Source organism: Balaenoptera borealis (genome assembly GCF_965194805.1).
Source record: "Balaenoptera borealis genome assembly, chromosome: 1".
Classification (NCBI taxonomy): Eukaryota; Metazoa; Chordata; class Mammalia; order Artiodactyla; family Balaenopteridae; genus Balaenoptera; species Balaenoptera borealis.
In genome coordinates, this window is record NC_138860.1 from 146,478,068 (window position 1) to 146,505,377 (window position 27,310).

The 27,310-nt window shown below is 36.9% G+C and overlaps 1 protein-coding gene across 5 annotated transcripts in view; it reads right to left on the bottom strand.

Annotated features, from left to right (window-relative positions):
- PRKAA2 (protein kinase AMP-activated catalytic subunit alpha 2) overlaps positions 1-23,776 on the bottom strand; it is a 65,560-nt gene extending 41,784 nt beyond the window's left edge. For 2 of the 5 annotated variants that reach the window (XM_082358086.1, XM_082358085.1), the window contains exons 1-2: positions 23,596-23,737; positions 5,090-5,248 (exon numbers count right to left, since the gene is read on the bottom strand). Coding sequence is in view for 2 of the 5 variants with exons in the window: in XM_082358085.1 (XP_082214211.1) it covers positions 5,090-5,096 (7 nt within the window). In the remaining 3 variants the exon portion in view is untranslated. Of the gene's footprint in view, positions 1-5,089; positions 5,249-23,595 lie in introns of all 5 variants that reach the window. The other 3 variants (XM_082358084.1, XM_082358088.1, XM_082358087.1) reach the window with 3 other exon arrangements.
- Positions 23,777-27,310: the final 3,534 nt, after the last annotated feature.

Consider the following 27,310-nt stretch of genomic DNA (forward strand, 5'->3'; position numbering starts at 1 on the left):
TTAATCTCCAAAATACACAAACAGCTCATGCAGCTCAAAAATGAAAAAAAAAAAATCAAAAAATGGGCGGAAGATCTAAATAGACATTTCTCCAAAGAAGACATACAGATGGACAAAAAGCACATGAAAAGATGCTCAACATCACTAATTATCAGAGAAATGCAAATCACAACTACAATGAGGTATCACCTCACACCGGTCAGAATGGCCATCATCAAAAAGTCTACAAACAATAAATGCTGGTGAGGGTGTGGAGAAAAGGGAACCCTCTTACACTGTTGGTAGAAATGTAAATTGGTACAACCACTGTGGAGAACAGTATGGAGGTTCCTTAAAAAACAAAAATAAAACTACCATATGATCCAGCAATTCCCACTCCTAGGCATATATCTGGAGAAAACATAATTCAAAAAGATACGTGCACCCCAGTGTTCATTGCAGCACTATTTACAATAGCCAAGACATGGAAGCAAACTAAATGTCCATCGACAGAGGAATGGATAAAGATGTGGTACATGTATACAATGGAATGTTACTCAGCCACAAAGAAGAACAAAATAATGCCATTTGCAGCAACATGGATGGACCCAGAGATTATCATACAAAGTGAAGTAAGTCAGACAGAGAAAGACAAATTTCATATGATTTCACTCATCTGTGGAATCTAATTTTTTTTAAAAATGACACAAATGAACTTATGTACAAAACAGAAAAAGACAGATATCAGAAACAAACTTACGGTTTACAAAGGGGAAACATCGGGGGAAGGGATAAATCAGGAGCTTGGGATTAACATACACATACACACACTACTATATATAGATAACCAACAAGGACCTACTATATAGCACAGGGAACTCTACTCAATATTCTGTGATAACCTATATGAGAAAGGAATCTGAAAAAGAATGAACATATGTATATGTATAACTGAATCACTGTACTGTACACCTGAAACTAACACAACATTGTAAATCAATTATACTCCAATAAAATTAAAAAAAAAAAGAAATGGCATCATCCCTTGAAACACTTAAGCACAATGATAAGCTAATTGCTTATCTGAGGTCAAAAGATTCAAATGCATTAAGAACACCCCCTCTTTTTGCTGAAATATACTAGCCTCTATTACCTAATAACTTATTTTTTATTTAATAATTTTTTTTTAAAATTTATTTATGGCTGTGTTGGGTCTTCGTTTCTGTGTGAGGGCTTTCTCTAGTTGTGGCAAGCGGGGGCCACTCTTCATCGCGGCGCATGGGCCTCTCACTATCGCGGCCTCTCTTGTTGTGGAGCACAGGCTCCAGACGCGCAGGCTCAGTAGTTGTGGCTCACAGGCCTAGTTGCTCCACGGCATGTGGGATCTTCCCAGACCAGGGCTCGAACCCGTGTCCCCTGCATCGGCAGGCAGATTCTCAACCACTGCGCCACCAGGGAAGCCCTCTATTACCTAATAACTTATTAAGTGAATTAGTACTTAGCTATAATTAATTAAATCCAGATAGTTGTCTCATAATCACATCCTACCTGAAAGCCGAATGAACATTCCTAAAAATCTTGTAATATAAACAGATTTAACACCAAGAATTTCTTTTTGTGTATTACAGCTATAACCTTTTTATGGAAGTAACAGGGGAAAAAAGGCTTGCATTCATTAATGTTTAACTAACATTCATTTATTCAATCTAAAAACATTTACTGAGCACCATTTACATGCCAGGACTGTGTTGATCAAAGACACATGTAAAGAGAGATTTAATAGGTCTCCAAGTTTTAGCAGGGAGAAGAAACATGAGCAATAAAGGAGCTAAAATCGATTCTCTATGGTAGCAAATCTGTCTGAAAACTGTTAGGGATACCTTATTTGTGAAGGGAGAACATAGATGAGAAACAAAACATTTTTAAAAACCAAGGATGGACAAATTTGCCATAGTTTATCATGTATATAAGTAAATATCCAGATCAATACCTCTTTTGACAGGAGCAATAAAGAACACTCATCCATGGAACAACTATTTAATGAATGCCTACTATGGTGTATTCCATACCAAGTGCAGTTAATAGGCACTTGGGATGTAAGCAGTGAACAAATTAGTTCTGTCACACTGCTAGGTGTCCCCCAATATCTATTCCAGCCTTCCTTCCCAGACATGTGATTCCCAAATTACACTTGAGTACATGTCTACCCAGAGTAGAGACTGCATCCTAATATCTCTTGTAACTAGGTATGGCCATGTGACCTATGTTCTGGCCGATGACATGCGAGCAGAAATGTCTCTAGCAGCAGCTTCTTCATCCCTTCCTCCATCCTGAAGCCTGGAACTACCTGCTCAGACTGTTACAAGAGAGTAAAATACTATCTTGTTTAAGCTATTCTTATTTTGAAAATCCTTGTCATTCACAGTTGAATCTCAATAATACTCTATTCAGAATACTTTAAAATGCAAAATGTTTGAACTTATTTCAAATTTCCCATTTTGCTGAACTACCATCCATTAACTAATGGAAATAAACTATAATTTATAGCCCATACAATTTCTTGGATTAAAGGATTCTACAAAATTATCACTCATTAGTGGTCCATTTTGTTTTTCCCAAACTCTATTCAAATTACACAAAATACTCTCTAAAGCGATTGAAAAATCTACACTTACCCAATCTATCCTTTTAGAATTTTACATTTGATAAGGTGAAGAGTTGTTATACAGAAGAAAGAATAAAACTGTTTTATATTGTTCTAGGAGCAAAACTGGGAATAATCAATACAAATTCTTTCAACAGAGTCCTCTGCTCTACGAAGCCCCTCTCACCTCCTTTTTCACCACTCAAGCCTATACTGAAAATTAAAACATTAAAATTTTTTAATGTTACTACTGTACCCTGAGTAACTTTTTTTTCACAGGATGTGTAATGCTAACATTTATTGATTTTTCAGTTCATCTCTCAATACTAGATGGGAGGGGGCTGGAGGTCAGGTCCCCTGTAGTCTTTTTCTATTGCCAGGGTTGGCAATAAGCGGTAAGCCAAGAAAATGAGGCACAGAGAAGTTAAGAATTTGCCCACAGTCGTTCAGCTATGAAGTAGCAGGGCTGGAATTAAAACCCAGCAGCAAGCGCTATCCAATATTCAAATAGAGGGAGCTCAGCCATGTGTCAAGATCACCATAAGGTAAATTCCTGCATTAACTAACAGGTTGGACTAGATCAAGCCTAATTCCCCTTCCAATTCTAAGATTTTTGTAATTATATCCCCAAGGATCATTCCACACTACATCTTTTAAGGGTATAAATCTTTTAAGTCACTCTAGCCTCTTGATTTTAGTTGTCATTTTCTGGATGCTTTCCAGCTTTTCTTCATACACAAGATGCAAGACTTCTTATGGCTGTATTATGGAGTTGTAAATACATGATTGTTTTGCACAAAGACTATAATTTTTCTAATGTCCAGTATCATTCCCAATGAAGTCTAGCGTTTTTTACCACAAGCACGGACCCTATAATTTTATGAAAAATAACTTGGAACACTTCTCTTCCTATATATTATTCCATATTAATTCATTTAAAATACTTCATTCAATTTTAATATCATAATTTAGAACAGTAATATCTAATAAAGCAAAGAAACAATTAAATCTAATTAAGATTTATTAAAATATTTTATTAAAATCTAATTTAATAGAAATCCTTTATTAAAATCTAATAAAAGAACAATCAAAAAATAAACTATTGTGTATTTTAGGTCTAAATTATAATCTATTTATCTTTGAGGCTCAAAGAACTGTCAAAATGTCATTCTTCTGTAAAGGCTACGAACTGTATAATATGTATAATAATTTGAATTATTATATTTTTGTTATACATTATGTATAAATAATGGTATAGTCTTAATGTAATACTATACAGCAATGAGAATGAATGAATTACAACTACATGCAATGACGTGGGTAAATCTCACAAACAAAATCTCAAGTTAAATAAATGAGAGAAATATGATTATATTCCTATGAAGTTCAAAAATAGATGAAACTATTTATAATCCATGGATAGTGGTGACCTTTGGTGGGGGTGGAAGATGGAAACGTTAACTAAAATGGGACAAAGGTGGGGGGCTTGTGTGATACTGGTCATTTTTTGTGCCTTTAAGTAGTGGTTATATGTCTATGTTCAGTCTGTGAAAATTCATTGAGGATTTATGTAAGAAATCACTTAGAATGTATGTACCGCTTTACATACATGGTACAATTCAATTTAAAACGTTAAGAAAGAATGTTTGGATGACACTATATCCATACCTAGGCTATTACAAGCCAAGGGACACCATGTGTCAGCAAGCAGGGCCTTGTGTGGCACCAGCCACCCTTACTCATTTGTATCAAGAGCCTTCATTCTGGGAGTCAGGAGTGTCATCTGATGCACACATGTTCTGACCCCTACCTTCAGCAGACTCCTGCCAAAATAACACAAGCCTCCTTTCTTCTTTGCCCATGGTGAAACAAAACAGTCTCATTGCTTTTCTCCAAATTTCCTTTCCTTGAAAGTCCCTTAAAATTCTCTAAAGGACAGTTATGAACAGGAAGCAAAAGACTTCCTGTTTTGATATACCACTGATTTAAAAAGTACTATGGGCACCTTATATACAAATCTTATTTATTCCCCAGAACCCTAAAAGTAAACATTACCCCTAGTTTACAGATGAAGAAACCAGAATTAGAGAACAATGAGGAGCAAGGTTTATCTGCCTCCAACACACAAGTTCAAAACTCACATTACTTTGCCTCCCAATAACCAGGCTCTCTTGATTATAACACGTCAAGAGTGCTTACTTGCATGTTTATCCTTTTATGTCCAGCATTTCAGCTGAGAAATTAGGGCACAGTAAAGGGATGGAGTGAGAAAAATCAAGGAAGAAGAATTGCTATGTTCAGCTCAAATGCAGGCTGGGGTAGGGCTGTGGCCTTTGCTATGGATCAGATATATGAAAGATGTTCTTTAAGAACTGCCTAATTTCAAGAAAATAAAATGCAGATTGAAATAATCCCATAATACAATATGCAACATGCACTAGATTTTTACTGAGAGAACAAACTCACATATCATTGAAGACCTTCTTCTCTTAGTTGTTTTTACTCCCTGTTGGCCTGAACATTCATTTGTTCATTCATTCAATCAACAAATATCTTCTGAGGGTCTAATGTGTACTAGCCATTGCTCCAAATGCTGAAAATGCAGGTATAAATGGAACTTGTATTCTGGAGGAGAATATAAACAATAAATGAACATATAATAATGGTGATAGAATGATAAAAAAATGAAAATCAAGCAGAGTACTGGGAATAACAAGAATGACTGGGGTGAAGGTGGGAAAACTAATTTAAACAGATCAGGAAGGGCCTGAGGATGTGATTTTTTTTAGCAAAGACTTGTTCTAAAGCTACCTTCTTTGAGAACTGATTACATGATATGCTGTATTCTGCTTTATTTTTAAAACCTGTGTTTATACTGGCTTGGACTATAATTTTAAAGTACTTCTTTAAAACTTAAGTCAATCAAGAATTCCATAGGAGAATCAACTTACTTTTTACAGAATCATTTAAGATGAATCATTTACATAGAGTCAGGGAAAAAGTTTTCTGGTATAGATTATTTAAAACTGCTGGAGAAAGTATTAGCATTCAGGTCAGAGATAACAGATTTGAAAAAATGTTCATAGATGTTTCTCACTCCAGATGAACAACAGAATCTTCTGGAAACACTCCCAAAGCTTCTTAAATCATCCCCTCTCTTGTCTTTCCAACTCTGGTCCTTATGTGTCTATTCTCTTTCTGTGTCTCTCTTATTCTACATGCTTTGTCTCCCTCTTGTTCACTCTCCTTCCTTTTCCTGTCTTCAAACATCTCCCCTTCTATGCCCATCAACTGCCCCTACCTGAATAATTTTTGTTTTTGAATATATTTACTGAATATCATTTTATGTTCCATAATTTCTCCTGAAAGTAGAATTGTGGAATAATTTAGAGGTCTCTCCAAGTGTTCATTTTAGTGGTTACCCTAGAGATTACAACATTCATCTTGGACATTAATAGAATCTAATATAATGTTTTCACCATTTCCTAGACAATGTATGGACTTTAGAACACTTTAACTCTATGCTTCCTCTCCTACTTTTTCTGTTGTTGTATTTTAGTCCTACATGTATTCAAAATCTCGCAAGATGTTACTACTTTACATAGTGAATATCTATTTAGTTACCCACATATTTACCCTTTCCAATGGTCTTCATTTCTTCTTGTACTCTTGCTTCCATCTGGGAAAGCATCACCTATTTTTCTGCCTGAAGAATTCCCTTTGGTGTTCCCTTTACTGTAGGTCTGCTGGAGACATATTCTCTCAGTTTATGCTTACCTGAAAATGTATTGTGCCTTTATTTTTGAAGAATATTTTTGTTGTGTACAAAATTATAGGTTGGCAGTTTGTTTCTTTCACCTCTCTGAAGATATCATTCCACCACGTCCTTGCTTTCATTGTTTTTGTTGAGAAAGTCTGCTTATTTTTGTTCCTTGGAAAACAATATGCCTTTTTTTATCCTTTGGCTACTTTAAGATTTTCTCTGAACATTTTCCCCCATCTCTGCATAGACAGATGAAGTCCACTCCAGTATAGGAGAGTCTCAAGCAAAAACAAAACCAAACAAAACCAAAAAAACAGTTTTGAGCAGTTTTCCAATGATGTGCGCCTAGGAATGGTTTTCTTATATTTATTCTGCTTAGAGTTCATGTATCTTCTGAATCTGTGGCTTGATGTGTTTATCAATTTTGGAAAACTCTCTCCCATTATCTCTTCAGATATCGCTTCTGCCCCACTCCCTCTCCCTTCCTTTTCTGGAACTGTGAAAGTGCCTACTCTGCATGATCATCAATGGTCTTGGGTTCAAAATGACATTCATACTCACAGGACACAACAGGTAGTAATCTTAAGACTTAGCTTTTTGGAAGGATTTAGGAATGGAAACAGTGTATCAGCATGGCAAAATCAAACACATCTTTATCAGGAGTCCTTAAAATATCAGTGGCTGCTTCCCAGACCCTTAATCAATCACACAGGGAGACTAGGTTGTAGATGGATACAATCTACTCCAGCATTCATAAGTCTCAAACAGTAACCACATCAAATAACAGCCAACGCATGCAGCTTCTAAACCCTGCAAAAGGGGTGCACTGAGTTTTCCTTTGGTTATTTTTATAGATTCCCGTCCTCTGCTAAAATTCTTCACCTTGAACATATTAATCACAATTATTTTTTAATTGAATAAATTTGACATGCAATATTGTGTAAATTTAAGATGTACAGCATGTTACTTTGATACATTTACATGCTGTAATATGTTTTTCAACATAGCAATATTTATCACATTATATAGAGTATCATTGTCTGTATTAATTATAATGTGAATTAGATCTCTATGGCTTATTTTACTATTCATTACAAGTTTGTACCCTTAAATACCATCACTCTTATCCCCCTTTCCAATCCTCTGGTAACAACCACTTTACTCTGTTTTTTACAGGTTTAACTTTTTATATTCCACATATAAATGGCATGATACAATACTTGTCTTTCTCTGACTTATCTAACTTAGCATAATGCGCTCAAGGTCCATCCATATTGTCACATATTGGAGGATATCCTCCTCTCCCATGGCTGAATAATATTTCATTGTGTACATGTACCACAATTTTTCAGTCATTCATCTGTTGATGAGCATTTGGGCTGTTTCCATATTTTTGCTATGGTGAATAATGCTGTAATAAAAATGGGATTGCATATATCTCACTAAAATCCTGTTCTCTTTTCCTTTGGGAATATACCTAGAAGAGGAATTGCTGGATCATATGGTAGATCTATTTTTCATGTTTTGAGGAACCTCCATATCATTTTCCATAGTGGTTGGACCCATTTACATTCCCACTAACAAGTATAAAGGTTCCATTTTCACCACATCTTCACCAGCACCTGTTGTCTCGTCTTCTTGATGACAGCCATTATAACAGGTGTGAAGTGATATTTCATTGTGGTTTTGATTTGCATTTCCCTGATGATTAGCAATGTTGAGCATCTTTTCATGTCTGTTGTCCATTTTCATGTCCTCTTTGGAAAAATGTCTATTTAGTTCTTCTGCCCGTTTTTTCACTGAATTGTTTTCTTATTAAGGAGACTGCATTATTTATATATTTTGAATATTAACCCATTATCCCATATATGGTTTGCAAAAATTTTCTCCCATTCTATAAACCTACAGATGATTTAAGAAGCTTTGGGGGTGTTTCTGGAAGATTCTATTGTTCATCTGGAGTGAGAACATCTTATGAACATTTTTTCAAATCTGTTATCTCATTTTGTTAACTGTTTCTTTTGCTGTGCAGAAGCTATTGAGTTTGATGTAGTCCCATTTGTTGATTTTTGCTTTTGTTGCTTGTGCTTTTGGCATCATGTCCAAAAATCATTGCCAAAACCAAAATCAATGAGCTTCTTCCCTACATTTTCTTCTAGGAGTTTTATAATATCAGGTCTTTTGTTTAAGTCTTTGATCCATTTCGGGTTAATTTTTGTGAAAGAGGGTTCCAATTTTATTGTCCTGCATGTGTTTCTTCAGTTTTCTCAGCACCATTTATTGAAGAGACTATCCTTTCCTCACTGGGTATTCTTGGCTCCCTTGTTGAAAATTAGTTGACAGTACATGCTGGAATTTAATTCTGGGCTCTCTATTCTGTTTCATTGGTCAATGTGCTTATTTTTATGCCAGTAAAATATTGTTTTGATTAAAATTCCTAAGTATGATACCTTCAGCTTTATTTTTTTCCTCAGGATTTCTTTGGCTAATTCAGAGTCTTTTGTGGGTCCACATAAACTTTAAGATTTTTTTCTTCTATTTCTGTGAAGAATGCCTTTGGCATTTTGATGGTGACTATATGGAATTTGCAGATGGCTTTGTACAGTATGGCCATTTTAACACTATTAATTCTTCCAACGCATAAACACAAGATGTATTTCCATTTGTTTGTGTCTTTGATTTCTTTCAGCAAAGGCTCATAGTTTTCACTGTATAGATCTTTCATTTCCTTGGATAAGTTTATTCCTAAGCATTTATTGTTTTTGATGCTATCGTGACTGGGATAATCTCCTTTATTTCTTTATTTCAGATGCTTCATCATTAGTGAAAAGAAATGTAATTGACTTCTGTATGTTGATTTTGTATCCTGCCACTTTACTGAAATTGTTGATTAATTCCAACAGTTTCTTGACTGACTCTAGGATTTTTTAGGTAAGATCATATCATCAGCAAAAAGTGATAATTTTACTTCTTCCTTCCCAATTTGGATGCTTTTTATTCCTTTGTCTTGCCTAATTGCTCTAGCTAGGATTCCAGTACTGATTCAGTCTTGGTAGGTTCTGTGTTTCTAAAAATGCATCAATTTCTTCTCTGTTGACATATAACTGTTCATAACAGTCTCTTATGATTCTATATTTCTGTAGTCATTTGTAATGTCTCCTCTTTCACTTCTAATTTTACTTGAGTCTTACTTCTTTTTTTTCTTAGTCTAGCTAAAGGTTTGTCAATTTTGTTTATCTTTTCAAAGAACCAGCTCTCAGTTCCATTGATCCTTTCTATTGTTTTACTGGTCTCTATTTCATTGTTTTCCTTTCTGATCTTTATTATTTCCTTCCTTCTACTAACTTTGGGCTTAATTTGCTCTTTTTTTAAAAATTCCTTAAGGTATGAAGTTAGGTTGTTTATTTGAGATTTAATTTCTTAATATATGCATTCAGTGCTATAAACTTTCCTCTCAGAACTGCTTTTGCTGCTTTCCCAAAATATTTGATATACTGTATTTCCATTTTCATTTGTCTCAAGACTTTTTATTTCCCTTTTGATTTCTTTGACCCAATGGTTTCTTATAAGTGTGTTGTTTAGTTTTCATATATTTTTAGATCTTCTCACTATCTTCTTGTTGTTGATTTCTAGTTTCATACCATTGTGATCAGAGAAGATGGTATGATTTCAATCTTAGATGTGCTAAGATTTGTTCTGTAGCCTATCATATGATCTATCCTGGAGAATGTTCCATGTGCACTTGAGAAGAATGTGTATTCTGCTGCTGTTGGATAGAATGTTCTGTACATGTCCATTTGTTTTAAAGTATGATTCAATTCCAACATTTCTTTGTTGAATTTGTTTGTATGATCCACTGCTGACAGTAGAATACTGAAGTCCCCTACAATTATTGTATTATTGTTTATTTCTCCCTTAAGATCTGTTATTATTTGCTTAATACATTTTGGTGCTTGCATGTTAGGAGCATATATATTTATGATTGTTATATCTTCTTGATATACTGGCCCCTTTATCATTATACAGTGACCTTGTCTCTTCTTACACTTTTTGACTTGAAGTCTATTTTGTCTGATATAAGTATGGCTATGCCCACCTTCTTTGGGTTGCCATTTACTTGGAATATCATCATCCATCCTTTCACGTTGAGCCTTTGTGTGTCTTCAGAGCTAAAGAGTCTCCTGTAGGTCACATATAATTGGGTCTTTTTTTTCTTTAATCCATCCAGCCACACTGTGCCTTTGGATTGGTGAGTTCAATCCATTTACATTTAGGGTGATTATATGATATGTAAGAATTTACTACTGCCATTTTATTTTTATCTTCTGTTATTTTTATCTCTCCACTGTCTCTTTTTCCTTCTGTTTCTGTCTACCTTTATAAGTTGGTGATTTTTCATGGTGATTTGCTCAGTCTCCCATTTTTAAAAAAATATTTATTTTCCTTGTTTTTTTGGGCTGCGTTGGATCTTAGTTGCAGCACACAGGATCTCTGTTGAGGCATACAGGATCTTTTAATTATGGTGCATGGTCTGCTAGGATTTCTCTCTAGTTGCAGCTCCTGGGCTTCTCTCTAGTTGTGGTGTATGGGCTCCAGGGCACCTGAGCTCTGTAGTTGTGGCGCGTGGGCTCCAGAGAGAGTGGGCTCTGTAGTTTGTGGCATGCGGGCTCTCTTGTTGAGGCGCATGAGTTCAATAGTTGTGGCACACAGGCTTAGCTGCCCCACAGCATGTGGGATCTTAGTTTCCTGACCAGGGATCGAACCTGCGTCCCCTGCATTGGAAGGCAGATTCTTTACCACTGGATTGCCAGAGAAGTCCCTCCCCTTTTCTTTTAATGTTTCAATCTCCATTCTAGATTTTTGCTTTGTGGGTACCATGAAATTTACATGAAACATTTCATAGATAAAACAGTTCTTTTTCTGCTGATAGCAATTTATCTTCATTTGCCTATGAAGGTTCCATTCTTTTACTCTACCCCTTTTACGTTTTTGACATCACAAATTATCTTTTTATGCGGTGATTACAAGTTGTGGCAGCTACAGTTCTTTTCCTTTAAACTTCATACTCTAATTAAGAGTTTAATATACAATTCTAAAAAAGGTTAGTTTTCTGTCTATCATCTTAATCAGAGCTTTGTGTACTTTCATCTTTCATTTCTGCTTGAAGAGCTCTTTTCAACATTTCCTGTAAGGCAGGTTTAGTGGTGGTGAACTGCCTCAGCTTTTGTTTGTCTGGGAAAGCCTTTATTTCTCCTTCATATATGAAGGATCCTTTTGCCAAATTGAATATTCTTGGTTGGCAGCTTTTATCTTTCAATATTTTGAATATGTCATTCCACTCTCTCCTGGCCTATAAGAGTTTCTCCTAAGAAATCTGCTGATAGCCTAATGAGGGTAATCTTGTAGGCTACTATTTTTCCTTGCCACCTTTTAAAGTTATCAGTGACCTTTGACAGTTTTAATATAATCTGTCTTGCAGAATGTCTTTTTGTGTTGAAATAATTAGTGGTTCTATTAGCTTTGTGGACTTGTATATCCAGTTCCTTCTCCGGGTCTGGGAAGTTCTCAGATATTATTTCTTTAATACACCCTCTGCTCCCTTTTCTCTCTCTTCTTCTTTTGGCTAGTCAAATGAAGTCCAAGAGTTCTTGCAGAGTTTCTTCACTTTTAAAAAATCTTATTTCTCTCTCCTCTGCCACCTCAATCATCTCTATATTCCTGTCCTTGAGCTCACTAATTCCTTCTTCCATCTGATCTGCTCTATTTCCACTGCATTCTAATTCTTCATCCCACTTATTGAGTTCTTCAGCTACAGAATTTCTGTTTGGTTCCTTTTTAGAATTTCAATCTCTTTGGTAAAGTACTCCTTCTGTTTGTTAATTTTATTCCTGAGATCACTGTATTGCCTAAGTTTTCCTGTAGCTCTTTGAATTTCCTCATAACAGCTAATTTCAACTCTTTATCAGTTAGATCACAATATTCCATGTCCTTGGGTTTGGTTGTTGGAAAACTGTCATTTTCTTTTTGTGATACCATATTACAATGATTTTTTTCCATGGTGTTTGATGAAAAGAGCCTTTGTGGCCACATTTGAAGTAGCAACACCTTTCTTTATTTAGGCGAGGCTTTGTTTACTTTGCTCCTAACAGTTCAGTAGGTTGGTAATTAGAAGACTTCCTTTTGTTTTCCAGAAGGTGGCGCTATAGCACAGGTTCTTCATTTCTCTTACCAGTGCCAACTCATCACTAAGGTTGGGAGTTGGGAGTGGTACATTAAAAACAAAACAACACAAAACAAAAACTGTCAGAGAAAAATGAAAGAGGGGAGGGTGGCTGGCGGCACAGTGAGGGAGGTGTATGTTAAGCACTTCAGACTTTGGGTGTGCCCGCATCCTAGTAGAGGAATCCCCAAGTTTGGGGCTGGGGGGGGACGGGCAGCCAGCAACCGTGGGCAGTCCTCTTGCCAGAATCCTAGGACCAACAGCGGGAGATGCTTTCCTTCAGTTTTCTTTGTCTGCCTAATTCCCTTTCCTTCCCCTCCCCCAGTCACTGAGGTCCCTCCTCAGAGAGAGCAACAAGCTCCTGCAGCTGCAGCATGCAAAGCTGGGCAGACCTCACTGACCACCTTCACCCTCACCTCCTCTGCCAAAAAGGTCTGTGCTGGCCCATGGCTAGACCTGCTGCCGCCATTCCCTCACTCCACAGCCTCTTCTGCAGTCCAATGTACCCGCTTTCAGGTACACAGATAGATGGATCTCCCGAGTGCCCTGGTATGCTATGCAGAAGTGCTTTTTTTTTTGTTTGTTTGGTTATGCACGTCCAATTAGATGTAAATTGAAGGGCAGAGAAAAAAGGAACAACTCACACCACCATGATGCTGACATAACTCCAATCACAGTTATTTTAAAGTCCATGTCTGATAGCTTTAATATCTGAATCCTTAGGGGTTTTTTTCTATTGTCTTGGCCTTGTCTCCTGGAATGTTAAACACTGTGTGTGAAAAACTGTAGAGGGTCCACCTGATTTTATTTTCCTCCAGAGAATAAAGATAGGAGGCAGATCATCTTAATAAGTCTAGGATTAAGCTGATTCTAAGGATTTCAGTCTTCAGGGGGTTGCAACCAAAACCCAACTGGTTACCTGGGACTTTCCTCCTTGATAAGTTATGAACTCCAGCTGTCGTTCTCCCCAGGATTCAAACTCTGCAGTGCCTTTTAGCCACTGCTCTCTGTTTGGCTTCTTACAGTTACCATTTTTACAAATTGGCAAATGACTCAAAGAGAAAAGCCAAATAAAACGTCAGACTCACTCCAATGCATTTTTCTTCTCCCAGGGATAGTGATCACTCAAGTCCTGACTGCCTTCAGATTTTTAACTTTCTCCAGATTTTCTAATTGTTTGTAACTAGAAAATTGATTAGATGCAAGTTAGAAATCATAGCCAGATATGGAAGTCAATCACACTGGAAAAAAATGTATATGCAGTAATAGAATATTAAAGTTAAAAGGAACTTTATAGATTATCTACGCCAACTTTCCATTCAAACTAGAAATTTTATGGCAACAATCTTGGTAGCCATCTGGTACCCAAGTAAGTATGTCAATAACAGAAATACAATTGACGTGTGGTATAAGTTGTAGCATTCCTAGACAGTCTCCTTGATAGAAAGATCCTCGTTATTCTGGATTATAATTTGCCTCCTTAAAACATTCACTCAGTAGTCACAGTTCTATCCTCCAAAGCATCACTGAATATGGGGACTCCTTTTTCCAGATGATGGTACTTTAGTTGTCTAAAAACAGCTATCACACTTAAAATAGGTTTTCTCATAGTATGAAAAATATTCTTTACCATACCTCATATGGCACACTTTTTGAACTCCCCTAGTTATAATGATCATTCTCTGAATGAAACATAATTGGCTAAGATTTTTTCCAAATTGTGGAACAAAGAACTAAATCCAATCATCAAAATTTAGCTTAATACGAAGTACAGAACTATACTACCTCTACAACTACCAACTAATATGCCCTCTATATGTCTATTTTCTATCCAATAACAATTTTTACACTTAAGCACTCATAATATATATTTCCAAAACTCATGGTCAGACAGAACTTCAACATCTTAGGAACTGCTATCAACTGTTCTACTCTTTTATGCACCTGTTTTTTGTTTCTGTTTTTAACCAAGTGCTAGATTTGACACTTATCCCTATTAAATTCTACCTAGCAATTCAAGCAGTCGATACACATTTAAATTCTGATTCTGTGATTTATCTATTAACTATCTCATCTAGCTTTGTACTACCCCAAATAGGAAATCTTACTATAATTATTAAATAGAATAAATGACAAAGATTTCCCTTTAGAATGACTCCTAAATTCTTTGGGAATAGTTGTTCATCAGCAATAAGACATTCAGAGCACATTTCTTTATCTTATCCAAAAAGCTACCATAAGACACAAAGTCAAATTTCTTACTAAAAGCAAATTTACAGCATATAGTATAACTGTTATACTATCCAACTGTGAATTAGTAGAGCACTAAGAGGGCCTGGTATAAATCTGAGTAAAAGGTGGATTCATCATATCATATTTGACTTAGAATTCAAATGTGAGAGAAGAATCATTTAAGTAAATTCGGTGATGAATATTTTCCTCTTTATTTTAAATTAGTAAATCATCTGTTGTAGTGTCATTGCCACATTTTTAACACTGGTAAAAATAGTTTGCTTAAAATCCAGTATGACTAAACATGGTAGATGCTTAATATATATTCATTCTATTATTTCATTAACTAAGTCTGGAAGAACTGAAGTCAATTATGGAATACATATGGTACCAAGTTATGCTCCAACACAGTAAAAACAAAAATTAAATAACTAATACTTACGGTATTTATCAAGTAAAGTAAGAATTTAGAAAAATTTATGGTATATTTAAAATTTTAATTCCATTATTTTCAATTATGATAGCTAGATAACTTATAACTAATTTATAATTTAGAAATTGAGAGATGTTAAATGAGAACATATTGCTCATTGTGGTTTTAATAGCGTGTAAAATGTACAAAATACTATGAAGAAAAAAGATTCTAAAAAAAGTATTTTAATAAACTGATACACAAGCATTCAGGATAAGAGACATTACAGCAAGATTTGATGATTATATAAAAGGCTGTTTAAAAAACTAAGGGCAAATTAAAAAAGGAATTATTAACACTTTAAAAACTAAAGCACCACCGAAAGAAATACAGTAAAATTTATCAGAGGCAAGCATTGTTAACCATAAGACACCACTTAAGCAAGAATACTGTTCCTTTGAAGGGGTGAAGGTTTCTATTATTAGCAGAGATAAGCACTGCCTCAAATTCTTTCCTTAATAACACCAAACTAAAAATAAAATGGTTCACCACATTTAAAAATAAACACATTGCTTTGCACATGCATTTCAATGGTTTAAATAATAGATAAAAATCTATTCAACCTGATTCAAAGTGTTTGCTCTTATATCTGCATCTAATAAATATACTAGGGAGATTGGCTCTCACTTTCATAACCCATTCAGTATTTTAGGGGTCTTGTGTGCCCACTTTCTCCTTATCCCTTAAAGGATTTGAGATTAGATCTTCTGTTAGATCCAATTAAATTATCTACCTGGCTTCAAAAAATTAACTGCTTTCTCTATAAAATATTTTCTCTATCATCAAGGAAACCACAGGAATCTCAGAAGAATAAATGGGGCAGTATTATCATTACAAAACAGTACGAAATGCTTTAAGGAAGGCTAACATGGACCAGGAGGTAAGTGAATATTTTGGCATGTTCTTACAAAAAACAAACAAGCAAAACAAAAAACAAAAAAACCTAGATAAAGCAGTGCTGTGTCAGCGTGGGAAAGGGAAAGAGTCCACAGAATTGAAGTAATTTCCTCAGTATATGATGAATTACAAAAATCCTTTCTAATTTACATAGATATGTTAGGAGAAAGTTTGTAGAAAGGCATTTTTAGCTCAGAGTCTGCATTTTCCATAGTTCGACAAAAAATGAACTGCATGTATTATTTTGGTTCTACTGTAAGTAGAACCTTGACAACAAGCCACACATAAAAACTGCCAACTGCTGCTCACATCCTCCTCCCTTTTCCAGCTTTGCCTCCTTCTTCCAAGAGTTCTATGATCACTACCATGAGACCTGGAATATACATCTGTTACATGTTTGCATATATGCATTGCATACATACGCATGGTGTACAGAAGGTGGTGATAAGTGAGCAGCGTCTAGAGAATTAGATTAATGAAAATATTCAAATGAAATAGGAAAGAAGACCAGGGAAAAATAAAACAGGAGATAGTAAACTCTTCCTCCTCATCATCAAATAAATTCTGGTCTCAGAACCAGATCATGGATTATTCTCAGAGTTCAGCAAATTACAGGTTTAAGTACATAATAGGACCCAAGTATATATAAAGTACCTAAAAGTTAAGTACTTGGTATCTTTTCACCTATATTTTCTTCTGTACTACTCTTAACAGTATAAAAGAACATATAGTCTTATTCCCTTTTTCAGAGATCAAGTGACTTTGGCTTAAGGCCGCATAGCTGGCTTATATAACAGCAAACTTCCACACCAGGCCTTCTAAAATCCAGTGTTCTCTATACTATATACCATGTTGCCTTTGTGGACTTAACCTGAAATCTATCCATCATTTATAACATTGTTTCCTATGGAAAAATATCTTTTGAGAGTCAATGGATTACACAAAATGAACAAAATCCAGGCAGCACTAAGGACAAAATTACCTATGTTGAAATCATAAAAAACAATATATAAATCAGCAAAACCAAAAAACAAAACCCTAAATAGCACACTGTTTACTTAATTGTTTGAGAGATATGATGAATTGATTTTCATTCCAACACTAATGTTCTAGTATTTCAGAAAATATATAGCTTCATTATTTGGAAGTATTGTTTAACAGTTGTTTAGAATTTGCATATTTTCAAAAGTAAAATCAGTTCAGCTAGCAACTTACATGAACATTCAGTTATTTCCATTTCATTTCTATTTTATTCATTTTCCATATTTGTGAAAAAACAAATTTCATGGCTTAACCAAAAAGGATACCACATTTTTAATATAAACATTAATAATTATCATATAGCACAAATGAATTAGTCATTGGGAACTTTCCAATGCAGGCAACCAAAAAATAGGGGCAGATTATAAAAGCTCTGTCTCAATGTTGCAATCAGAATTGCAATCAGCAAACACTTACTAACACCTCACACAGGGTGCAGGATTCACTCACAATGGCCGTGTATCTAGTCATCTCCACAACAGTGCCATCTATTTGTACGGCAATTTATTTTTTAAAGCCATTTTAGTGCCTCAACTCATTTAATCCTCAAAAAAGTTCTAGAAAGCAGGTAGGCCAAGTGTTGTTATTGTCATTTTACAAAGGAGGAAACAGGCTCAGAGAAGTTTAATGGTTTTCCCAAATTCATATAACTGGCTGTGGTATGGAATTAACAATCCCCAGCTAATGCCTTCCTAAACCAATGTTCTTTTTTCCTAGGACATCAAGTTATTTTTTTACAAATTCTCTTTTGTCTGTTTACGAAAGGTTACTGGTAATCTTTAGTCAAGGTTATTTTCATAATTGGGGGGGACCCCAGAAATACCTGGTATTTTTAAAAATTTGGGTTAAAACTGTCAGAATTCAGTAAATTTATCATGTAAAAAATGGAATGGATTAAGGCACCAGAGTAAAATTTATATGAAAATATAATTTTTAACCATCCATATGGAGTTTCAAAAAAACTGTTATTGGCTGTAAATTTGGATTAAAACAAATACATTTAAATCTTATTTTCTTAATCCTTGATAAATATCTATGGACATGTAAAAATTATATCCTTGTAGGTTTGAAACTCAAAAGATATCACACTATGCACTTTTACTTTCCATTCCATATACCACAGACTTGCATCAGAGAACCCTGAATTTGCCATTTCTGCCACTTACTAGCACCATGACCTTGGACAAATTACTTAAAGTAGCTGATTCTCAATATCTACATTAGTAAAATGGAGATAATATCAAATGCAGGATTACTCTGGGGAATAAATAAAATCAAATGTGTATATAGTAAACATAGTAAAAACTGATTCAAGTTGTAGCTTTTATCACTAAAGTGTTACAAATGTGTTTCCCTTTTCTTTTGCTTTATATTACATCTTTATTTCAGCTCTGGTCTTCAGTAATTCAAATTTCCATTAAGCCGGAAGGAACAATTAAACGCTCCCATTTTTTGAAATTAAATCTTTAAAAAATAAGTTGTAAAAGACCTCACAAATTTCACGTTCTAGTGCCGTGCTTTAGAAGAAGAAGAAAACAAAGCCCAGAGAGGTTAAATGTCTTGTTTAGGGCCTTGATACTACAAGAGAGTCAAAAACAATGCCAGTGTGGGCCCTAAACACCATAGGTGTAACTCTGAGGCCCACCAACTGACCAGGCAGTTGTCCAAAATCTAATTTATCATTTAGGACTTGCTACTTACATTTCAAAAAAGTAACATTACTTGTTTAAAAAAATTAATAAAAATGTTTCCATTTGCTTATCTTTCCTGTTATCTAAAAAATAAGTGGGGAAATAATAAAATATTTACTTAATTTCTTGAAAGCCAATTCTGTGAGCCATGCACATAGCTATTTGAAAAACAGAAAAAGTAATGCCTTGATGAGACCTTGTTGACTAGAAAAGGCTACTCTGACTACAAAGGATCCTATGGTGTACAATTCCAATGAAGAGTAATTATTTCATAAACCAAATCTATCAGTCCTCACCTCGAAAATACAGGCTTCTTTTTAAACAAATAATTACCATTATATTAAAAACATTTTTTTTCTTCAACCAGTGTATAACACAAACACCAGATCTATTCTAGAATTTCTATCACGTTCATTATTTAGATAAGAACTGAGCAAGTCTAATTACAAGAGCTCTTAAACAGAAGTTCTACCTTACCCTGGAAAGAGTAAGAACCAAAACAATCAATATACAGAAAAAAATTTAAGTAGATAAAAAGCATTACTTCTAAACCCTGTCAGCCCACATAATCTGTTTCCATAAGCACTCTCCTTGTACTCTTACACTAGAACAATGGAGAAAAATCAATTTAGAATATTTTAAATAAGGCTTCAATTATTTATCAACAAATAGAAGGATTTCAATATGCTTTTTAAAAATAGCTTGAAACCAGTACTATTAAATGAAAACTAGTTATTTCCATTTTTGTTTACTGTACCTAACTTTGGTCTGTAAATTGATACATCAACAACTGAAGTTAAACTTTCAATATCTGTAAATAACATAATAGTTAAGAGAGAAGGCACACAAAATATTCATCATTCCTCCATTTCCATGTTTTTATAGCCATATAAAACTAAATCATTTACTACTAAGTTTTTTAGTAGAAATTAAATTTACAAAGTCTAAATCTATACCAAATAAAAATGCATGTATTTTCAACAAACGGTGCTGGGACAATTGGATATCCATATTCAAAACGTTGGCCTTAGAAACTCATCTTACACCATATTCAAATATTAACTCAAAATGGGTCATAGATGTAAATGTAAGAGCTAAAACAATAAAACATTTATTTAAAAAAAAATGAGCAAATCCTTGAAACCCAAAGCAAAGATTTCTTAAATATAACACCAAAAGCATCGTCCATAAAAGGAAAAAAGTCAATAAACTGGACCTCATAAAAATTCAAAACACTTATACTTTAAAAGACACCATTAAGAAAATGAAAAGTCAAACAACTGACCTGGAGAAAATATTTGCAGTAAGGGACTTGTATCCAGAATTTATAAAAAAAAAAACATTCTTATAAACTCAACTTAAAACAAACAACTCAACAAATGAACTAAATATATGAACAGACATTTCACCCAAGGAGATACACAAATGGCTAATCAGTACATGAAAAGATGTTCAGCATCATTAGTCACTAGGAAAGTGCAAACTGAAACCCCAATGACATACCATTTCACACCTCCTAGAACAGCTATAATAAGATGACAATAAACAAATCTTAGGATTTGGAGAAATAAGAACCCTCATACATTGTTGGTGGGATTGTAAAATGGTACAACCACTTTGGAAAAGTCTGCAGTTTCCCCAAAAGCTAAAAATAAAACTATGATATGACCCAACAATTCTGCTCTTAGGTATCTACCCAATGTGTACGAGAATATATGTCCACACAAAGATTTGCATGTGAACGTTTGTGGTGGCATTATGTGTAATAGCCAGAAACGGAAAACAATGGCCATCAACGGGTGACTGCATAGGCAGAATGTGGCATACTCATGCAATCGAATATTATTCAGCAATAAAAAGGAACAAACTACTGACACATGCTGTGTCATGCATGAACCTCAAAAGCATTGTTAAATAAGTCAGACACAAGAGACTCCATACTGAATGATCTCATTTATAAGAAATGTCCAGAGAAAGCAGATTTATCCAGACAGGAAACAGATTAGCAGTTTCCTAGGGCTGAGGGTTAACTATAAATGGGCATGAGGAAACTTACTGCAGTGATGAAAATGTTCTAAAATCGATTTATGATGATGGCTGTACCATTTGGTAGTTACTAAAAATCACTGAATTGTACACTTGGAATGGGTAAATTTTATGATATGTAAAATACACCTGAATAAAGCTGTGTTTAAAATGCATGTGCTTTTGTTTCTAGTCCCTTAAAGAATTACAAGTGACCTTGAACGACACCGGAGTTAGGGGCACTGAACCCCAGGCAGTTGAAAACCTGTATTTAACTTTACAGTCTGCCTGCAGTAACCATGATTCCGCATTCTAGGAGTCAACCAACCTGGGACTGTATAACACTGTAGTATGTATTTAGTGAAAAAAGTCTGCTGTAGGAGTAGACCTGTGCAGTTCAAACTCGTGTTGTTCCAGGGTCAACTGTAAATGAGTAACTTTAGACTGCAGCAACTTATATAATTTTTATTAAGCAATTGTACTAATTCTAACCTTGGATGGGAAACCACAGCCTAACTTTGGAGAAGTGCTAATATAGTGTTAGGAACACCCCTCCAGTTGGTTGCTCACTGGGAAGGGGTCCTCCAGGAAAAGGATTTCTCATAAATCAAAGTACCTCTGTTGGTTGATATTTTAAGAAGTCAGTGCCTAGAAGCAGCTCAAGAATATATACAAAAAAGATATTTAAGTTGTCCTATGACAATGGACCGATTGATCTGATGGGTGTTTTAGCCAACATTCAGATTACAGAAGGATTTAAAAAGACAAAAATTTTAACACAATTTGAAAGGGCGTAGGGTACATTATATAACCTGGAGAGTGTACATGTCTAGATGGCAAAGGTTTGAGGGTATAACGTCAAAACACAATAGTCCTTAGTAATGTCACAGGCATTAATCCAATTCCTGGATCCTCCTATATTCATTCTAAATATATTCTCCTAACTGTCCACTTTATGATGTCTTTCAAACCTAAGCCAGGCCTTCACAGCCCTCACAGGACTTCAAAGAATTTTACAAACTTGAGGTCTTTACATAAATACCACCCTGTCTGTGAGGCCTTGCCTGACAACCTTATTGAAAATTGCTAACCTCACTAAACTCCCTATCCTCCCTTCTCTGATTAATTTTTCTCAATAGTACTAAAAATACTGTATATTGAATATTTTATATACATATTGCAATTATTGTTTGTCTTCCCCTACTAGAAAAGAAGCTTCACAAAAGGAGAGATTTTAATCTGATTTTGTTCCTAGGGTATCCCCATTACCTAGAACAGTGCCTGGCACATTGTAGGCACTCAATAAGTGTTTTCTGAACAAACGAAAGGGTATCAGACACGTGGAAATAAATAAGAGCTAATCCTTGCCACAGGAATGAACAAGTCTCTTCTATCCATTTAACAGCCTTGATTTAAGGTTAAAATACGATTTTTTAAGGAAATAGACGCCTCAATAAAATCTCCAAACTGCCTACCTAATATTTCCCCTGCAAAAAGAAAAGAAAAAGCAAACATTTTACTTATAATATTGGATTTGCAACAATCAAAATAGAAGTATTTTTAATAAGCTCGTTCTAGTTCTGGAGAGAGGACAAATTAATTAAATCCCACGTGAGCCTTATTAACAAGAAAAACAGGGAAGTTCAATACTTAACTAGTAAGAAGTAAAGAAATTTCAAAACCAGCCTGTTTTACTACACCCAAAATGGGATCCCATCACCAAGAATACAGACCTCAGCAGAGCATGTCTTAGCAGTTCTGGCCTCAGCCCTACATCCTCCAAGATCCCCATCCTCGTCCTCCCCATCCCAGAAGCCTTCCTAGAACCATTTTACAAACACCAACCAACCTTCAGACCTCCCAGTTCTGATTAAGCCCTGACCCAAGCCAGCTGCATTCCAGCGTTTCACACAGGCATCAGAAAGACCCACCCCGCTCTTGCCCCGGGAGCATCCCCTAAACTGTCATCCCCACCAACCCAGAGTCTGGGAGCACGAAAGAATCGGGATGTCAGGAACCGCCCAGCCTGGCCAAAATTAGAGGACATTTTAGACCTTCATCACGGTTCTGCCAATTTCGGTGTGACCTTGAGCACGTTCCTAGACCCCTAGGGGTCCCCGTTTTCTCCCGTTTAAGGTGAAGATAACACCTGCACCTGCTATAAGGATTAAAGAAGATCACACGTGAAGCACCTAACTGGGCACCTGGCACGAAATGGAAACTCCACCATCAGGAACGTGGGTCATTCCCCAGTCCTATCCATACAGCCTCCCAGCTGGAAGGCACCTCGCCCTACAGCACAGTCTCCCGGCTTCACAGAGGAGGGCACTGAGGACGGCCAGGAGAAGCGCGGTGGGCGCCGGCCCTGGACCCCGCGACGCCCGCGCCCCCTCGCCCGGCGCCCGCAGCTGCCGCGGGGCGAGGCGCTGCCCGCTGCCCTCCCGGGGTCCCCAGGCTCCGCGCGGCCCGGGTGGGGCCACTCCACCTGCCGCCAGGCCCCGCCACCCGCTGCCAGCCGCCCGCCCACGGCCCGGGGCTCCCGGGCTCCGGGGCTCCCGGGCTCCGGGGCTCCGGGGCTCGGCCTCCCGCGAGGTTGGCAGCTCGGCGCGGCGGCCTCGGCGCGTACTCAACTCTTCACTTTGCCGAAGGTGCCGACGCCCAGCGTGTCCCCCAGCACGTAGTGTCCGATCTTCACCCTCCCGTCGTGCTTCTGCTTCTCAGCCATGTTCGGCGCGCGCAACCTCGCTCCGCCGCCCGCTCCGCCGCCGCCGCCGCCGCGAGCTCTTCTGTGCTGCCGCCGCCGCCTACCCACAGTGCAGCGGGCCCGCGGGGGGCGGGGGCCCGAGACGCCGGGGACCGAGCGAGGCGGGGCGGGGGGCCCACGAGCAGGTGGGCGGGGCGGGGGGGCGTGTGCGCGCCCAGCCCCCGGGGCGGGCGGCCGGGGTGGGCGCGGGACGCCTAGTGCTGCGGGAGGAGTGGAGGGAGGGCGCGAGCTCCGTGCGGGGAGGGTCGGAGGCAGACAGGTGTGCGCGGGAGGGGTGAGGGGCAGGACGGCGCCCCGCTACCTGGGGGAGGAGCCCAAGGGCGGGAGCCGGGTTAGGGGGCCCGTGAGCAGGAGAACCGGAGGGAGTGGAAAAGAGAGGGTGAGATTTGGTCCGAATCTTAGAGAATGGAAAGAGATGGAAGTAGAATCTGGAGAAGAAACAGGCCTTAAGTGTGAGGAGAGAGGGACGTGAAAAGCAGCGTGTGGGTCCAAGGGAAGTGGGGGCTGGAGACGGTGGGGAAGGGCATTGATCGAAGGTCAGTCGGAGGAGAGCCACAAGGAAGTTTCTTGAGTCACGGGCTGAGTGTTTTGATACAGGTCACAGCGCAATAGAGAACCCGATTCTGTGCTGGCTTCAGTGGTCCTCCTCTACGTACTTTCTAATTCTCAATTATTTTGCCCTGGAGATGGAGGAGACCCTCTCCCCCAGAGCTCTCAATTTTAACTAGTTTGCACAAAGTTCTCCGGTCAATCAGTCCCAATATTTGCTCGATTGTATTTTAACGCATACTTACATAAATATATAGCGTAGGAATAGTTTGTGGTAGAGCTGCACAAGAGGGAAACAGTGAAAGAAATGGAGAGAGAAACTGAATGCGGTGAGCATGGGAAGTAAGATACCTAAGGGACAAAGAATTATGAAGAGCAAGAGCTATATAAGGACACAAATTAAAGGTAAAGATTGAAGGGGACGGGGGGGAGAAAACCGGTAAGAGGTAACTAGAAGCGTGACATCCAGGCAGAGCATTTAAAGACTGCCGAGGTATGGTAAATGAAGTGATTATTGCTTCCTCCTCCCTCCCTTCCTTCTTTTCTTCTTTCTTTCCTTCCTTGCATGCCCTATTCTTCAGTGTTGCCTGTCTTTTAGTGCTTTAGTGATTGAGAATAAATGTTTAAGGATTAGTTGAACATTTTTAACTTTGTGTCTGACAGTAGAGTTTCAAGGTCACATTCCCCATACAGTAAGTCTCATCTCACTATTTATAGGTAAAGAGAAAAATGTATTGATCAGAAAGAATAAGATGTAACAAAAATTTGTTTTCTGAGAAGTGATAAATATACAAATGACAAACATGCATCCATTCTTGCTTGGACACCAAGACAATCCGATGAGAGGTGATCACAGCTTATAAATTATAGACATCACAGCTGTTGAACAGAGGCTATTTTTGTTCATTCTTGGGATCTTCTTTCTTGCTGACAAGAAGTATCATTTAAGAATCACTCTACCTAGCCGGCAATTCGGGGAAAATAGCCAGTTATTTTTGATACTGAACCTTCATTTGGTTAAGGGTCACTCCTTCAGTATTCATTCAAGTTAGTAAGAAAAAATACCTCTTCTACTTTTGAGGTACAAGATGTATGTGTCTCTTGTTATAAAGTCCTAGTAAAAGATGTTAAAGAGTGTTAGATTGCTTTCTTGAAGCTATATGAAGACAGCCTATAAATAGAGATTTTAAAGCATTCTGCACTGTCTTAACTGTTGGTTAATAATTGCAACTTCAACTATTATACACCTCATAACTGTGATCCTTACCTAGCAACTATGAACTACCTTGTAGCTTTATTATTATGCCAAACAACTGGGACGATACTTTGTTGATTAAAAAGTTCATTTAAACACAGTTATCTCACTAATTGTCATAAAAGAAACTTATTATTATCCCCGTTTCATAGATGATAAATCTTAGTTTTTCCCCTTCTGATTTGCCCAAGGCAAATCAGCTAAGTGGCAGAGTCAGAACTCATATCCAGTTCTGACTCGTCCGTTTGTCTTTCTACTATACAACAGCTACCAATATAAAAAAGAATATGTGATGCTCTAAGAATGTTTACATTTTTCACAATTATAGTCCAATTCTCATTTTTTTATTATTTCTAGGGCAGACTAACAATATATACTTTAAACTTACATTTTTGGCTGTTTTCCCAACTTTTATTTAGAGGAAAGATCGAATGCTAAGTGGGTGAGGAGGGTGGGAAAGGACAACTCTTGGTGGCAGCACTCAGCCTTCTGTTGCCCTGAATATTTCGGATACGGTTCCATATTTGTCTCACCCTACCCCGCAATACAACCTGACAGTTCATCAGACTGAATCTCCTTAAGAGCTGTGCCACTTGGGAGTCTCACCTCCCCACTCCAAAGAAGTTCTAGTAAATACAGTATTCCCCATTTTATTATTTTCCAGTGATGTTTTAGTGCCCCTCTGTTGTTCAGTACCAGTCTCTAAGATTAATGTCCCACGCAGCTATTCAATTCTTCACCCCAGTCCAACTGTTACTGCTTTACCCTCCTACTACTGTGACTTTGGAATTATTTTACTTCAAATATTCTAAACTGGGGGCCTGAGTAATAGAATAATGAAGCACCACTAAACTTATATACTTAACTAGACTCCATTGATATTATCAAATACCAGATCCTTCAATTCTTTGCTTCTGCATGAGGCTTACCTACTCTGACCACCCACCCAATGCTCCCTGCCTTGCACTGTCATCCCCTTAACCCTTCTGCACTTTTTCCATGGCACTTACCTTCTGACATACTGTTTAATTTCCTTGTTTATTACATTTTTGTTTTGTCTGTCTCTCACAACTAGAATGTAAGCTTCACAAGAGAGTTTTCTCCCCTCTATTTTTGTTCACTGATGGATATATCCTTAGCACTGACATATCCTAGCAAATTACAGACCCTCCAGTGGATTCAGCTGGTGGGGCACCTGAAGTTTATACAGTGAGGGGGAACCTCTTTAATTAAAAAATACAAAATTGGGCACAAATGTGAATATTTGAAATGAAAAAAACACAACTATCTACAAAATTTTTGAAGCTAACAAATAATACAAACGTCCCTAAATCCAGAAAAATAACAATATTTTTTATAAATTAGCTGTTCCACATGTCTCTATAATACTTATTTTCTACATTTTTTTGGCTATGTATTCTTTGATTGCCTCTTCATATTTTATATTTTTATAGAGAGAATAGAAAGATAATTCCATTCTTCCTCTAACATGATTGATCAAGTTTCTCTTCACATCTTCCTCTTTAGGATTCCCATAGTGCTTTTTTCATATAGTTAATACAGCATCTATCAATTCTGTTGTTATATATATGAATACTTTGTATGTCTTTCACATATTTTCATAAATAAATTAATATTTCATATACATGTGAAAATGACATACCCCATCTGCTATTCCTAGGGCCTAACAGACCTGGTACGTTATTGAAGAAATATTTATTGAATTGAAATAAAGAAAATGATTACCAAATTGTAGAACCAAGGAACAGAATACAGGG